The 15,898-nt window shown below is 30.5% G+C and overlaps 1 protein-coding gene across 1 annotated transcript; it reads right to left on the bottom strand.

Annotated features, from left to right (window-relative positions):
* Nucleotides 1-239: 239 nt before the first annotated feature.
* LOC143556608 (uncharacterized) lies at nucleotides 240-800 on the bottom strand. Its single transcript, XM_077045883.1, has one exon. The coding sequence runs from the start codon at nucleotides 761-763 to the stop codon at nucleotides 407-409; it is 357 nt and encodes a 118-aa protein (XP_076901998.1). The 5' UTR covers nucleotides 764-800; the 3' UTR covers nucleotides 240-406.
* Between the last annotated feature and the right edge of the window lie 15,098 nt (nucleotides 801-15,898).

Genomic DNA, 15,898 nt, shown 5'->3' with positions numbered 1-15,898 from the left:
TACCAACAGATAAAAAGGTTGACCAATTTCAAACTCTACAATAGGATCGGTTCCAAGCGAGTTTCAATACCGATTCTGAGTTACAAACTGGTTCCCGAACTAGTTTATTTGTGCATCTTTAGTTTACCTAACCAAAATACTTTTAGCTGCTCATTTAAATTTGGCTCGTTAACAATTAAACACAGCCCAAATAAACCTGTTGCATGCGAGCACGTTAAAATAACAATCTCTAAAGCATGTGCATATAAAAATGTCATGTAACATAATTCACCAGACAACAACTCAACCCGAATCATTGAACACCACCATGGATGCATTTGACATCATACAGTACAATGTCGTTATGCACCCACAAACAAACGGGTTCATTTCCATATTTTATTCTAACAAAACACTTGCATAAAACTTACAGCAACTTAACACCTGCGTCCCTTAAGGAGTCAATAACAGCTCGCACCTTACCATGATATCTTTGGTTCTTTTTGTAAACGACTGACACGGCTGGAATGTCTTTAACAAGCAACTGCTCACCTAATATCTTCCCAATCTTAGCAGCAGCAGAAACATCTCTCAAGCTTTGTTGACTTTTGGTCCAAGCTTCCCGAAGACCCGTCTCCTGTGAGCTTGCAGCAGTTGCAACGGTTGCAGTTGGTGCGTGAACCACCTGTGCACTTACATACTTGTTTGTAAAATGCATCTTCAAGAGATACGGTTTTAGAAAGTTTGTGATTCTTTGAGATTTCACTGGTGGAGGGATCACCATACCTGTTTATAAAAAGATTGTGTTAAAATATGAATATCAACCTTTCAGTTCAAGATCAAGTTAAACTTTAACCGAACCGATTTCCAGTCCTTGATCTTGCCCTAAAAATATGAATGTCAAAACCCATAACCCAAACCGGTAGTCCGGAACCAATTACGCGTCTGATGTCATGTTATGCGCGTACCAGCGCTAGGTTACGCACGTATCGGTACCAGTTACACGTCCAATGCCGCATACCAACGCCGGTTACACACGGTTACATGCACATACCAGCACTGGTTACACGTTTGATGCCGTGTTGCGTCTGTACCAACCACCGACTATGAATTGCACTTTTGTGCGCCCAATGCCAAATTATGCGCTTACCGGCACCGGGTTGAGGGTCCCATATCAACCCATTCTGACCCGTTTTGAAAAATAACAGCCTACTTGACCTGTTTAACTAGAAAAGGCTTTCTCAATCAACCCACTCTGAGTCGTTCTACAAGAAACACCCACCCATATCAACCCAAATTCTTTTATAAACGACCCATATCGATCCAGTTTTAGGATGGTGGGTCAAAATTGCCAGATCTAAGTTAAAGGTTAAAGATCAAGCTAACGGTTGAAGATCAAGTTCCATATCGATATACTCATTTGTTTTAAGGTATAAGGCAATAATATTCAATTTGCTTAAACCATCTTTTTATTGTTATGATGAATCAAGTGCTCCATAGTTGTGTCCCGTTTAAACCTTGTAAAACCCGTAATCAATATTAAAAGCATTGTTTGCCCAAAAGAAAAGAAAAACTAGTTATGCCCAAAAAATGGACTTGCTAACTACCAATAATGACCATGTTACACTTGCAAACTAGGATTTCACATTAAAAAAAAAGACAATTATGGATACTATATGAGACTTAAAATTTGTTTGATTGATGAAAAATTGTTGTCAATTAAAGATACATACTTGATCAAAGCATTAATGAGACTTGTACACTGCAATACACTGAAACCAAGGTTGCAAAAGTCGTTAGGCGGCCAACTAAGGAGTTGGTAGTACTCACTCGACTTTAGTCGGTGAGTACTTGGCCCTAGTCGGAGAGTACTCGGGGATGGCTCACTAAGAAATCGGCCTAGGCGGGGATTACTCGTTGAGTACTCGGCGCCTAGGAGCGATTTTTACAACCATGACTGAAACAATGCAGAAAATACATATGCTTAGTAAAAATAATAATAGTTGCTAAAATGGCATCATAATCTTGGGCAGGCATGCTACTCTCTCTATGTTTACAGTGTACAAGAAAAAAACCAAATCCAAATTCATTTTCGATTTTTCAGTTGGGCATTTGGTCGAACAGTTGGCCAGCAGAAACTCAAAATCAAAAAAGAATTACAAGATAAGATTTGCGGGTAAAGGTGAATTCTTTCTTTCTTTTGAAACATAACATAGAAATTAAGCAATTTGATTTGTGTAAGAAAGAAAGAAAATGAGAGATGATTTGGAAGTAAGTTTCATTCATATCATACCTGAAGAATAAGAAGAAGAAGAAGAAGAAGAAGAAGCAGCTCTCGAGGCTGGGTGGGTTTGTTTGATTAGGGTTGAATCAAGGAGAACCAAACAGTTACAGTTTCTGCTTGCTGTTTTGTGAAAGTCGAAGATGGGCTGGGCTGGGCTGGGCTGGGCTGGCTGGTGAACCCAAAAACAACACACGAGGCCCAAGTGTAAACTACTCAGGTATTTTCAGGAACCAAAGCTCGATAGGAACCGGTTCTGGGTGAAGATAAAACCGCTTCCAACGGGCTTTTCTTTTTGCCCACCTTTACTTTTTGTTTGGTCACTTTAAGAAATTACATAGTAAATTGATTAGTAGAATTGTAAGGAAGAGAATATCTACTTTTTAATCTATATAATAATTAAACATAATCAAAATAGGGAGAGAGAAAAGTTAGAAGATTATGAAGTTGTCTTAGTGTCTTAGGTATACAGTTTTTATAGTTCTCAATACATCTTTAGTTTTAAAGTAACAATGGTGTCTTTATAATCTCTTTTCGCTTTTTATAAAAGTTTTATTTTATCTTCTCTTTTCTTAATTATTTTTGATAAAATATGCATATAATTTATAAGTTTATATAGTTTTAAAAATGGCTCATAAACTAATATATTTTATAAAAATAAATCTAACAATACTAATAAATAAAAATACTAGATACTAATGTGTCATAACCAAATTAATCCTACCTTCTAATCTTCAATCTCCTTAATCCATGTTACCCATGGGTTATGGGTTTAATTTTTATGACACATGGATCACAAATATTATTGACTTTTTGACTTAAATTTAATTTACGTTTACAACACAATCCTCCAGTTAGAGTTTTAGTATCTCAGCATTCTCTTCTCACTATGAGATTTCATCTTGAACTTTTTTTTTTTGCGATTTCGTCTAACAAGACGGCGATTCACCAGGTAAAGATTCGGTTTATCTAATTTAATGATATCATTTACTTTCTTATAAAATTTGGGTTTTGATATTCATTGTTGCCTATTCTTTTCTAATCTTCATTCTCACGATAATGATTTCTATCATGTTTCGATTTAGAGTTTTATATTGTCAAAGTGAAGTGAGTGAACAGATTGATTTCATCTTCACTATGGCGATTTCATCATGGCCTCTATGCATCAGGCGATATAATCTAACCAAGCGGCGATATATCAGGTAATCTAATTCAATGATAGCATTCAATTTCTTATACCCATTTGATTTTATCACACGTCTTTGAATCTAGGTTTTTGATTGATTCCATTATCGAATTGATTTCATTTGACTTGCAATTTGTCTAAGGTTTTCAACAAATTGATTATCCAAGATGCAGATTAATCTACAGGTATTAAGTATTCATATGGTTTTTTATGTTCTCATTTCTTATTGTCTAGAGGAATAGGATAATTTTTTTACTTAAAACTAATATATCTGATGGGTTGGATAAAATTATGACTACTAAATTTGGTGTTCACTTGCAGTTGAAGACATTGGAGTACAAATATTTGTTTATGAGGCCATTCAATTGTGGGAACATGTTGATCATTATTGTTAGACGTTCACAATTTTTTTCCTCTCACTGCATAACTCTAAACCTTTATTTTTTGTTTGATGCAGTACCGTAACATGAATAGAATTTTCACAAGATAATATTTAGATGCATTTCCTGATGGCTGGATGGACTACATAGCAAAAGAATAGCACAAGTGTAAGCTTATTTTCATTTTCTAATAACCATATAAAGATATATTTTGTGGAATATAATATTTGCCATTTTTTGCATCATTTACTTGGTTTAGTGGTTCAAACTTGACAATTCATACTGGTTCTTTTCTCACTTTGATATTTTTTCTATAAACCTAGAGGCGCAAAATATTGCAGCAACCTAACACTTTGTGAAGAGCGCCTTAATCCAGTTTTGCCAAACATAATTTCACACTCCAAAGTTTCACAAATGTGATGTTGTTCCAAACTCATGTGATTATTCTCCCCTGTATAGTATGTAGGTTCTAAATGCTTTAAGGTTTTAATTAGTTGTAGCATTTAACAACGTTCATTTTACATGTTTAATATATTTTAATGTTTTATGACGTTTAATAAATTGTTTAACCATTTCTCATATAAAAATTTAAAATATTCAATTAACACAAATTATAATATAGTATAAATGAGAAGTTTGGTGCCACAAGTTTTTATCCAGCACTATTTTAGTATATATAATTAATTTGTATCTAGCAGGCAAGTTGTCTTTTCTACCCGGTTGGCTGATGTTTGTTTGTGTTGGTCTTGCCGTTCAGATTGCCCGATTTCGAATCCAGTTGATGTACTAATATTTTTTATTTTCTTTTGTGGGGCATCTGTCTCCGAGGCTTATTAGGGTTTTGACACGTGGTCAGACACGCGTCGGTGCCACAGAAGTTTTATGGACGCAATGCAATTAGTCTGATCAAGTCTTCAGTTATTTCCTTTTTCTTTATTCATTCAGGGCTTCGTCGTCGTCGTTTTCTTACCTCACGCAACTTCAATCTTGGTTTTTAGTTTTTTTTATCTTTCTTTGGTTAATCTAAGATTCATCAGTTTGATTATTCAATTGACTGATTTGTTATTAACTTTTGATTAGGGTTTGTGTTAATCCAAAGTTCACAACGACAACGACATTAATCTCCGTCATTGACTCTTGACACGCACATCTAGCCTTCTGTTAGATAACCTCAGATCAGGTAATCGATTCAGTATTAAATTAATTACATCGGGTAGCATGTGTTAGTGCTTGCTACTTAATTTAGGTTTACATTCGATTCTTTTAGTTTTCTTTATGTTTGTAATCAAGACAGATTAATTGATGTGTGGATTGTGTGATTGAAATTTGATATATCTTTTGTATCATAAGATTTGCTTTTGTATGCTCATAGATTCCGCTAACTCATTTAGTTATGAATTATAAGGTTAATATTTGTAGCTTTAGTGCAGCGATCATGCCCTAAAATATGCTTTAGAGTTCATCTTATTGCGGGATCGTATGCAAAAGATAACTGGGGATCAAATGCTTCAAGTAACAGTTATGCTAAGTTGAAAATATTTGGGATTCAGAGTTTTGTATGATTTAATTTGTTTGACTGGGATTTTGAGGCTTTTTATGAAATCAGCTACCTAAATTTATTTAAAGTTGTCTATTGCATTTACCCTGTCCCACTTGTATCTGGTTCATTCAATGTATTCCTCATCTACAATTTAGCCTTAATATACTATGTGCTTAGGTATTTGAATAATTATCAACTCTTAATTTTGTTACGATGTATAAAATTTTTAGCTGTAGCATATTTTGTTTGACTCTGAATCTTTAAACTGTTAGGATTGACCTTAAAAATTAAAACTTGTAGTCATTTAAAATTTCCTACTTTTTTTTGCAGGTTTTGCTGTATACGTATAGAGTTAAAAGTATATTATTTCTAAATATTTTAGTTTTAAGACGTGCAACCAAACCGCACCAAAATATTAATGAGAAAGTTGCCCATCCGTGTGTAATTGGTCAACAAAGTCAAGTGCCAAAATTGAAAGAAAGATGGTCTAATATGTTCTCACCGGCCACCACAACACGTTAAAATTGTTGACCAATTATAGATGTGTGTTCAAACCCACAATCGTTTTTGCTTTATGATGCTAATACATTAAATTTCCGTATTAACAGATACCGTGTGACTACAATGATCGTAGACGCCGCCACATCCGCCACCTCCATTTTCTTTTACAACGGAATGACATCCGTGACCGGGATATCCTGCACAGGTATGACAACCATGACTGGGCCACCATTATGCTTCACCATTGTTTTGTTGTTCTTTTTTATTTTTATTGTTTTAAACAATTCTTGTGCATGCAGGATGTCTTTGTTTTATGGGATACTTATGGGATTCCCATTGGATGAGACTCAGGTGTGTCGAGAGTACTTTTGAGTTATTTTTTTATGCAAATTTTATTGTATTATTAGTGTATTGTCATCTTATTTCAGTTGATGGCTAAAGAAATAGGTAGGTAGTCGATGTTGATTTAGAGGGTCTTAATATTGCTATGAATGAACAAATACCCAAAATAAGGTTTTCATTAATCTGATTTATTATATATTTTTTGTGTCCATATAATAGTAATAATGTAACACTAGGTTATTGTCCCGTGGGCGCCACGGGTGGAAATATAGAAATCGTCTAACAAACCCATATAATTTCAAACGACAATATTTCCCGTCCTCGAAAGTAAGTTAATAGAACTTGTCTAAATTCGAAGGATAAACAAAGTCTATTAAATCAGATATTGGATATAATGAATTGTTAATTAGAAGATCATCGGAATTTGTACATTCATCTGTCGTTATTTGAACCCCCCCCCCCCCCCCAACATTCCCTTCACCTATATCCAATAGTCAATTCACAAATTATTTTATCTCTTCAACATGTAAGGATTGACATCTAACTGTGAGCCTCGTGTTTTTTTTTATTTATTAAGTACCTTGTGCTTTTACAAGTTGTAGGAAAAACTACTTGAAGTGTAATTTAAAATAAACATGAAGAAATTTCTATACAATTTAACTATTTATTTAACAAAACTATCATAAATTTAGTATCTACAACTCCCAAAATACTTCCTTGTATATAAGGTTTATACTTTAATTTGTAACATTTCGCCGTTGATAAATATAAAAAGGAACAAATTGGTTTTTTAATAGCTAATAACTAAAAAGTTACAAATATCAATTGGCTTATATAACTTGTTTAGCGATTCATAGAGCCATAAAAATTGTATACACTCTAATATTGACTTGACCTTGTTGTGACTTGAAGTCAAGATGTTAATAACCCATATTAGCTCAAACATGTTCTAAATCTTGACACGAACCTTCACAATTTGACATGCCTAACTACATATCCATATGGTTGCTAATAGCAGTCCGGATGTGACAACCATTCGATATAGTGACGTATTTTATTTTCCATTAGTAAGATACTAATAATATATTCATTTTTTAATACATATAAAAGATGAATAAAATAATTTTTAGTGGTTCTTAGATATTTAGTAGTCTTCATTGAGCCCAACAGTATGTATAAATCTTAAAATATTGGCTTTATTTATTAATCTGTATTAATAATCTTTATATCTATGAAGATAAGTATCTACAACATATGATATATTGATAATAAAAAATCAAACTGCATAATGATCTTGGCTGGAAAGTAGTTTAATATATTAGAGAAACAAAACTTTCTCTTTTTATAGTACTCTTGAGAAATGAGTTTAATAGACTTTACCTAAATCTTGTTCATATGCGACAAATCTATTTATTTTCCTCCCGAAAAGTCATGCACTTGGCCATTAACATCTTCTCCATCTTATTTTTGCGAAATGAAATCAACCACAACAGTATTATCTTAGGAGGACTTACTAATTATTATAATGTAAAAAAGGTTTCATATTTAATAATGAAAAATTAAATTGTATAGTAATGATAAGGTAATAAGATATTTGGCCCTCAGTATAAATATATATGCAATTTGTAGGCACCTTAATGTTGTTTTGGAATTCCAAAAAGTCGGCAGTGTTGTATCTAAACCATTATGGAAGAAATATTAAATAACTAATTAGTAATTAATCAATTTAAAGGTCAAAATTAAATTAACTACGCAATTGATGAATATAAAGTAAGAAATTACCTTGTATTCAAATTCCACTGTCAAGCTCCTGATATGTAATTATAATAAAAAAATAGTTTATAAAGCTTTCGATAAATAAAGTAAAAAACCTTATACAACAAACACCAAATAAATTGAGGTTTTTACTTAACACCCGATTAGAGATTGAGCATGAGATGATAATTTATATAGCCTTTTGATATCTTATTTTCCATTAGTAAGATACTAATAATGTATTCATTTTTTAATACATACAAAAGGTGAATAAAATAATTTTTAGTGGTTCTTAAATATTTAACTATACTATTAAAGCAATAAGCTTTATGTCAAAATCCCCCCTTCCTATTTGTTGATGACTATACTTACCATGTATATCAATGACTTCTCTATTTTTCATCTTAATAAAATAAATCAATAATATATTTAAATAAGATTCATCAATGCTATTAAAGTATTTTCTTTCACCTTTCATTTAATGTTTAATTTTAAATATTTTATAATTATGTTTGAACTTAATAATTCTAGCTATAATTATGTTTTATAACTAATTTTATTTCATTATTTTTGGTTTATTTCATTCACAACCTTTTTTTCTTCACATCAGGCTTAATTTTTTTTATGTAATAGATATAGATAATATATAATATATGGATTTAATATATAAGAGATTGCGGATTTAATATATAATATATAATTTAGATAATTACTTGAAATTTCATCAACAGAAGAGATTACGGATTTAATATAGAGATTGGTGATTTTAAATATTCTAATTGATTATATTAGATTTAAATCAAATAATATACAATAATTGATTTTAGTGAATATAGTAAAACTTAATGATGGCTAATCATAACAAATATACGTAACAAATAATCAAATCAAATAATATACAGATTGGTGATTACCTATTACTGATTTAAATAATTGGTGATTTAAAATAAGAAAATTGATTATACTGGATAAATTAAAACACTAGGCATCATAGTATCCGGCGCATGTTAATAAATAAATACAAAATTAGTAACTTTTATTTTCACACCTTATATGAATTACATTACAATTGATGTTTAAATGTTTAAATATAGTCAACTTTTAGATTAAATAATATTACATTTATACTAATCTAATTTTGTAACATTGCATTTTAGTAAATTCAAAAATTTGAAAATCCATTAATTACGATTTCCTTTCTATTCGTTCTTAAGTTTTTAGAAATTTTTGAAAGTTTCTACATTTTTGTTTCTAATCAATTACCTGTATACCTTCCTACATTAGAAAGTCTCCCATAATTCATCTCAATTACTTAAATATTTTATTAACCATCCTTAAGATTTACTATAAATACAAATGTTGACCTATTGACTGATTTACACTACATAATATATGGTGTTATAATTTATGTTTAAATGTTTAAATATAGTCAACATTTAGATTTATATTACGGATTTAAATTCAAAATTTGAAATTCCATTAATTACGATTTACCTTCTATTCGTTCTTACTAAATTTTTTTTTGAAAATTTTTGAAATTTCCTAAATTTTTGTTTCTAATCAATTAGCTATATACCTTCCTTCTATAAATGAGTCTCCCATAATTCATTTCGTATAAATACGTAACTTTGATAGGGTAATTCTTACACCATCAAACCCTCTTTAGCAAAAACGATTAGCCTCGTGCCAAAGGTTTTTATTTTGGGTTGTTTTTATTATATCGTCTATTTTTGTATTCATATTTTGGCTTAAAAGTGTTATTTTTTCTAAATGATTTTTTTTTGTTTTTAAAAATTTTTCACCACTAGCAAGATGGAGCCAATAAATATCACCATGTTGTACCAATTGGACGTTCTTAACAGTGAGTGTATCCTAAATGTGCGTATTTTGAAACTTTGGCGGCTGAAGGACAATTCAAAGCCCATAGTTTAATTGCTATATAATTTTTTTATAATCTCTTTAGGTTGTAAATCAAAATCCAATATTGAAATTATATGTTGAAGTTATTACGGTTTTCCGGGTAACGTTTTTCGGTAAGGCTTTATATATATTTTAAGTTTTATATTACTTTGTTATAATATCTTTAGATTCTATATCAAAATCCAAGATTAAACTGATAAGTTTCCGTTTTTGTTTGTATTTATATTAATATTTATATGATTTTTTTAATAATCTTTTTAGGTTATATATCAAAATCGAAGATTCAATGGAGATCTTCACTATTTTGTTTTTCCGGTAACGCAATTCAAAATTTTCGGTTGTAAGTTATAACATCAATTTTAGATTTTTCACATGATTCAAATCTTCCATAAATTGTAATATATTTATTATGTGATATTAACATTAATATTTAATTTTATCATTTCAGGTTATTGTCCCCAACTTGGTATAGCTAATTTCATGGATTGAGAATTGTTTGATAAGATGTCTTTTATTTTTGTTTAATATTGATTTATAGTTATGTTAGTATTCATGTATTTATTTTTCACAATTTATGTAATTTAATTGATTATTATATAATCCCGAAATGAAATTTAGTTGATTATTCTATAAAAAATTAAATTATCTATAGTAAGATAATCTATCTTATATTGTTGTTGGTCAAAGTCCAATTATATTGAATATGTTTAAATAACATTTACATATTTGATTATATTGAATAGGTTTAAATAACAACAATTTGAATAAATTAATGATTTGACTCAATTTGACCATTTATATTGAATAGGTTTAAATAAAATTTACATATTTAAACATAATTCTCATTCCTAATTTGACTAATTTTTTTCAACCATTTTTATTTTTTTGAATACCATCAATAAATATAAACTCATTTCATAATTATTCAATATTCATGCATTATATAAATAAAATATTAGTTTCTTCTAAATATTTCAAGTTATTGTGAATTTAATGTTAATTTCAACTAAATTCCTTAAGTGAATAATAAAAATTATTTATTTGAACCATATTGAAATTCGAATTCTTGACCACTTACAAAAATAGGTTATATAGTTAATAATCCGGTGCTCACGTACATTATAGAATCTTTAATACATTTGACCAATTTAATATGTCTTTATTATAATTTTTTAATTACTGTGTTTTAATTAAGGTAACCAATAAATTATTATTTTTAATTAATTAATGTATTTACGTTTTTATAAACATTCTTATAATACGTTTTTTAGTTAGGTTAGGTGATATAATGTTTTAAACACGATTAATTACAATATAATTAAAATTGATATGTTTAAATCTACACCATATTTCAAGCTAGAGCATAAAATTAGTAATGTACAAGAATAAGTTAGTAATTGATATTTATTACCATTAATATAATTAATCATATCAATTAAACGAATTTTGGTAACTGGTATGAATTGTCAATTCCCATACATCTAAAATTAGACTCAGTTAACAATAACATAAATAATTAAGCCTAGATTATAACTTTGTTTAGCTTTATAAAAAAATAATGTATACTAATTAAGCCTATATATTAAAATAATTTTTACTAGAGACGGGATATGAAATTAAAAATTTTAATTGAGTCAACTAATTAAAAATAAATGTATAAACTAACTTCAAATGATGTTTATTATACGAGATATGATACAATTAATTAAGCCTATGTATATACTATATTTCTTTATTAAAATTATGTTTACTAAATAAGGGATAATTTACTTTATGATAAATCATTTAATAGTTTTCTTAATTTACTTTATGATAGTCATTTATCAAAATTAATTACTTTCTATAATAAAAATGGTGAGACTAACTTTTCTAATATCATTAAATATCCCAAAATTCAAAATCATTTGAATAACCGGATTAAAATCACATTCAATTACCAAAACCACACATCATTCAATTTATCATAATTATGCAAAATCATCAGTTTATAAATTAATTGTAATTAAAATTTTTAATTATTCTCTATATAAATGGGAAAATGTGTTGACTTTTTTTATTTATAAGAAATTAAGAGATTCTGTTTCACAACATTTTGTACCAAGCTTAATAACATATTTTCATATTTAATTTATTTATTATGTTTACTTAAATTTATATCATTGACTTTTGTATGAATTATTAAAAGCTTTTTTGAGGCAGTTTTATGGTGATGAAGCCCCATGTGGAGGTATAATGATTAGGAGGAACAATACTATTATACAATAGTAAGCTTCAATTACTACTAAATATTTAAGAACCACTAAAATTATTTTATTCACCTTTTGTATGTAGTAAAAAATGAATACATTATTAGTATCTTACTAATGGAAAATAAGATATCAAAAGGCTATATAAATTATCATCTCATGCTCAATCTCTAATCGGGTGTTAGGTAGAAACCTTAATTTATTTGATGTTTGTTGTATAAGGTTTTTTACTTTATTTATTGAAAGCTTTATAAACTATTTTTTTATTATAATTACATATCAGGAGCTTGACAGTAGAATTTGAATACAAGGTAATTTCGTACTTTATATTCATCAATTGCGCAGTTAATTTAATTTTGACCTTTAAATTGATTAATTACTAATTAGTTATTTAATATTTCTTTCATGATGGTTTAGATACAACACTGCCGATTTTTTGGAATTCCAAAACAACATTAAGGTGCTTACAAATTGCATATATATTTATACCAAGGGCCAAATATCTTATTTACCTTATCATTACTATACATTATTTTCATTATTAAATATGAAACCTGTAAGGCCCCGAACCCGGTAGCCTAACTTTAGCGTCGGATTTACTCATAAAAACAGTTCTTGCAATCAGAGTTAATTAAAACTTTCGCGGAAACGTTTACTTGAAGCATTCGTTACAAAACATTCAATCTCTTCTCTGATACTATAAAACAAATCATTATATTTAAAACATCTTTTCTTCCATCTTAAGATGCCAGCCGTTCAATCCATGCCATGTGCCATTCTCATGCTAGTTCTTTGGTCTGATCACCTGCGTGCATACTAAAAGTCAGCTACGCTGAGTGAGTTCTAGTTAATCAAGCAACTTATCATACAACCACTACATGCATCATATACGTATCCGCAGACACGTAGTCCACTATCTAACCTGTTTACCTTACCACTTAGCCTCTTATTTACACCTACCACCTTGCCACTTTGCCACTTTAATAACGTATAACGTTATGCCACTTTGCCACTTTAATAACGTAAAACATTATGCCACTTTGCCACTTTAATAACGAAGGCACGTATAGGCTTACCCTACCACGTACTATCGTTATGCCACTAACACTCTTACTAGACTCTTGCCACTTCTAACACGCTCTACCTCTACTTGTCTACAACACGCTTCATATCATTTACATAATAAGCAAGTCACATCAACAATCATTCACACATAATAACGATGGCACGTACAGGCTTTCCCTATCACGCGCTCACGTTATGCCACTAACACCCTTACTAGACTCTTGCCACTTCTAACACACTCTACCTCTACCTGCCTATATCACACTTCATATCAGTTCAGTATTTACGTAATAAACAAGTCACATCATAACATTCATACACACTATCAACCACTTGGAATTTACTATCCTTGGCGATACGTGCAATATCCGAAGATCGTTCACGTACCGACAAGCATTATAAAATATATACCTCGTATAACATCTATAGCATACACTTACCACTTAAGGTAAGTGTATTCACACTTCACATCGAGTATGCACACAACCCCGAAAACATAACAAGGAAATGGGGCTAGAAACTCACCTGAACTCTGCTTCTTCCTCCGATAGTTGTAAATCCCTTCTTTAACTGAGCTCGGCTGACTGTATAAGTTACACGTATCAATACTCGCCTGATTTTAATCTGGTGGCCTAGTATTAGATTACTTTTACTTATCGTTTTAATTTATTTTCTAATAGAACTTGACTCTAGGCGAAGTTAAACCTTAGGCGAACTTAGCTTTAGGCGAAGTTGTCATCAGGCGAACTTAGCTTTAGGCGAAGTTGTCATCAGGCGAACTTAGCTTTTAGGCGAAGTTGTCATCAGGCGAACTTAGCTTTTAGGCGAAGTTGTCATCAGGTGAACTTAGCTTTGCAGGCGAAGTTCATCAGGCGAACTTAGCTTGCAGGCGAAGTTGTCGGCTGCAGCTACTGTTCGTCCTTAATCATCTTCGTTTCTTAACCAAATAACTCGATTTAGGTATCCATGGAATCGTCTGACCAGCGCCTACAAACCCCAACCATCAAATAGGCCTAACATCGATGTTTAAGGGGTGCGATTTAGGCATATAGGTTACGGGTTCTTTTATCAATCGATTAACCCATCAAATCTTAACCATTTTCAGTAAGTTTAACTTTGTAGGATTCGTTTTTACCATACAAACACCGATCTATCATTTCTATACTAATCCAAACCTAAACGAACTTGTTCTCGATATAAACGTATCGTAAATGAGTCGAACTACGAACACGAGCTGGTCTTGTTGCTTTGGTTCGTCACGACGATCTAGCACCAACGAACTCGGGTCCTTGCCTTTGGATCTTGGTTCGGGTTGTGTGTTTTGGAGTGTGTAGAGATTAGGATGGATAAATGGATGGAATGGAAAGGATTGGGGTTTAAGGGGGTATTTATACTCCCTTAAGCCCATGGACCGAAGGCCCATATTTCCTTTTGGTCCATATCTAATCCCATCTAATTATCCTACTAAGTCTTCATATTTTGCTATTATTATTATCGTTCCACTAACTCGTTTATTTCACCCGACAAAATAATATATTAAATATTACTTTAGAAATTTCGGGATGTTACAAAACTTTTTTTACATTATAATAATTAGTAAGTCCTCCTAAGATAATACTGTTGTGGTTGATTTCATTTCGCAAAAATAAGATGGAGAAGATGTTAATGGCCAAGTGCATGACTTTTCGGGAGGAAAATAAATAGATTGGTTGCATATGAATAAGATTTAGGTAAAGTCTATTAAACTCATTTATAAAGAGTACTATAAAAAGAGAAAGTTTTGTTTCTCTAATATATTAAACTACTTTCCAGCCAAGATCATTATGCAATTTGATTTTTTATTATCAATATATCATATGTTGTAGATACTTATCTTCATGGATATAAAGATTATTAATACAGATTAATAAATAAAACCAATATTTTAAGATTTATACATACTGTTGGGCTCAATGAGAACTACTAAATATTTAAGAACCACTAAAAATTATTTTACTCATCTTTTATATGTATTAAAAGATGAATACATTATTAGTATCTTACTAATGAAAAATAAAATATGTAACTATATCGAATGGTTGCCACATCCGGACTGTTATTATCTATATGGATATGTAGTTAGGCATGTCAAATTTTGCAGGTTCGTGTCATGATTTAGAACATGTTTGAGCTAATATGGGTTATTAACATATTGACTTCAAGTCACAACAAGTTCAAGTCAATATTAGAGTGTATACAATTTATGGCTCTATGAATGTAACATCCCGAAATTTCTAAAGTAATATTTAATATATATTATTTTGTCGGGTGAAATAAACGAGTTAGTGGAACGATAATAATAATAGTAAAATACGAAAGACTAAGTAGGATAATTAGATGGGATTAGTTATGGACCAAAAAGGAAATATGGGCCTTAGGTCCATGGGCTTAAGGGAGCATAAATACCCCCTTAAACCCTAATCCTTTCCATTCCATCCATCTTATCCATCCTAATCTCTACACACTCAAAAACACACACATACTTCCTACACCATATACGGCCGCGAGCTAAGGAGCAATCCGAGACCAAACCGAGCCTATAAATTAATAGATCTTGAGGGTGCAAGAAAGATACAAGATTTTAGTTCATCACCAAGCTAACCGTAACCTTAAAAACAAGTAAAGGTATGTCCTTTATCCTTAAAGTTTCCGTTTTTATGAACG

Source organism: Bidens hawaiensis, unplaced genomic scaffold (genome assembly GCF_021521415.1).
Source record: "Bidens hawaiensis isolate Kalapana, Puna unplaced genomic scaffold, B.hawaiensis_p1.1 tig00018657_1, whole genome shotgun sequence".
Lineage (NCBI taxonomy): Eukaryota > Viridiplantae > Streptophyta > Magnoliopsida > Asterales > Asteraceae > Bidens > Bidens hawaiensis.
Note: the sequence above shows the minus strand (reverse complement) of the source record. Positions and strands in the feature narration are given on the sequence as shown.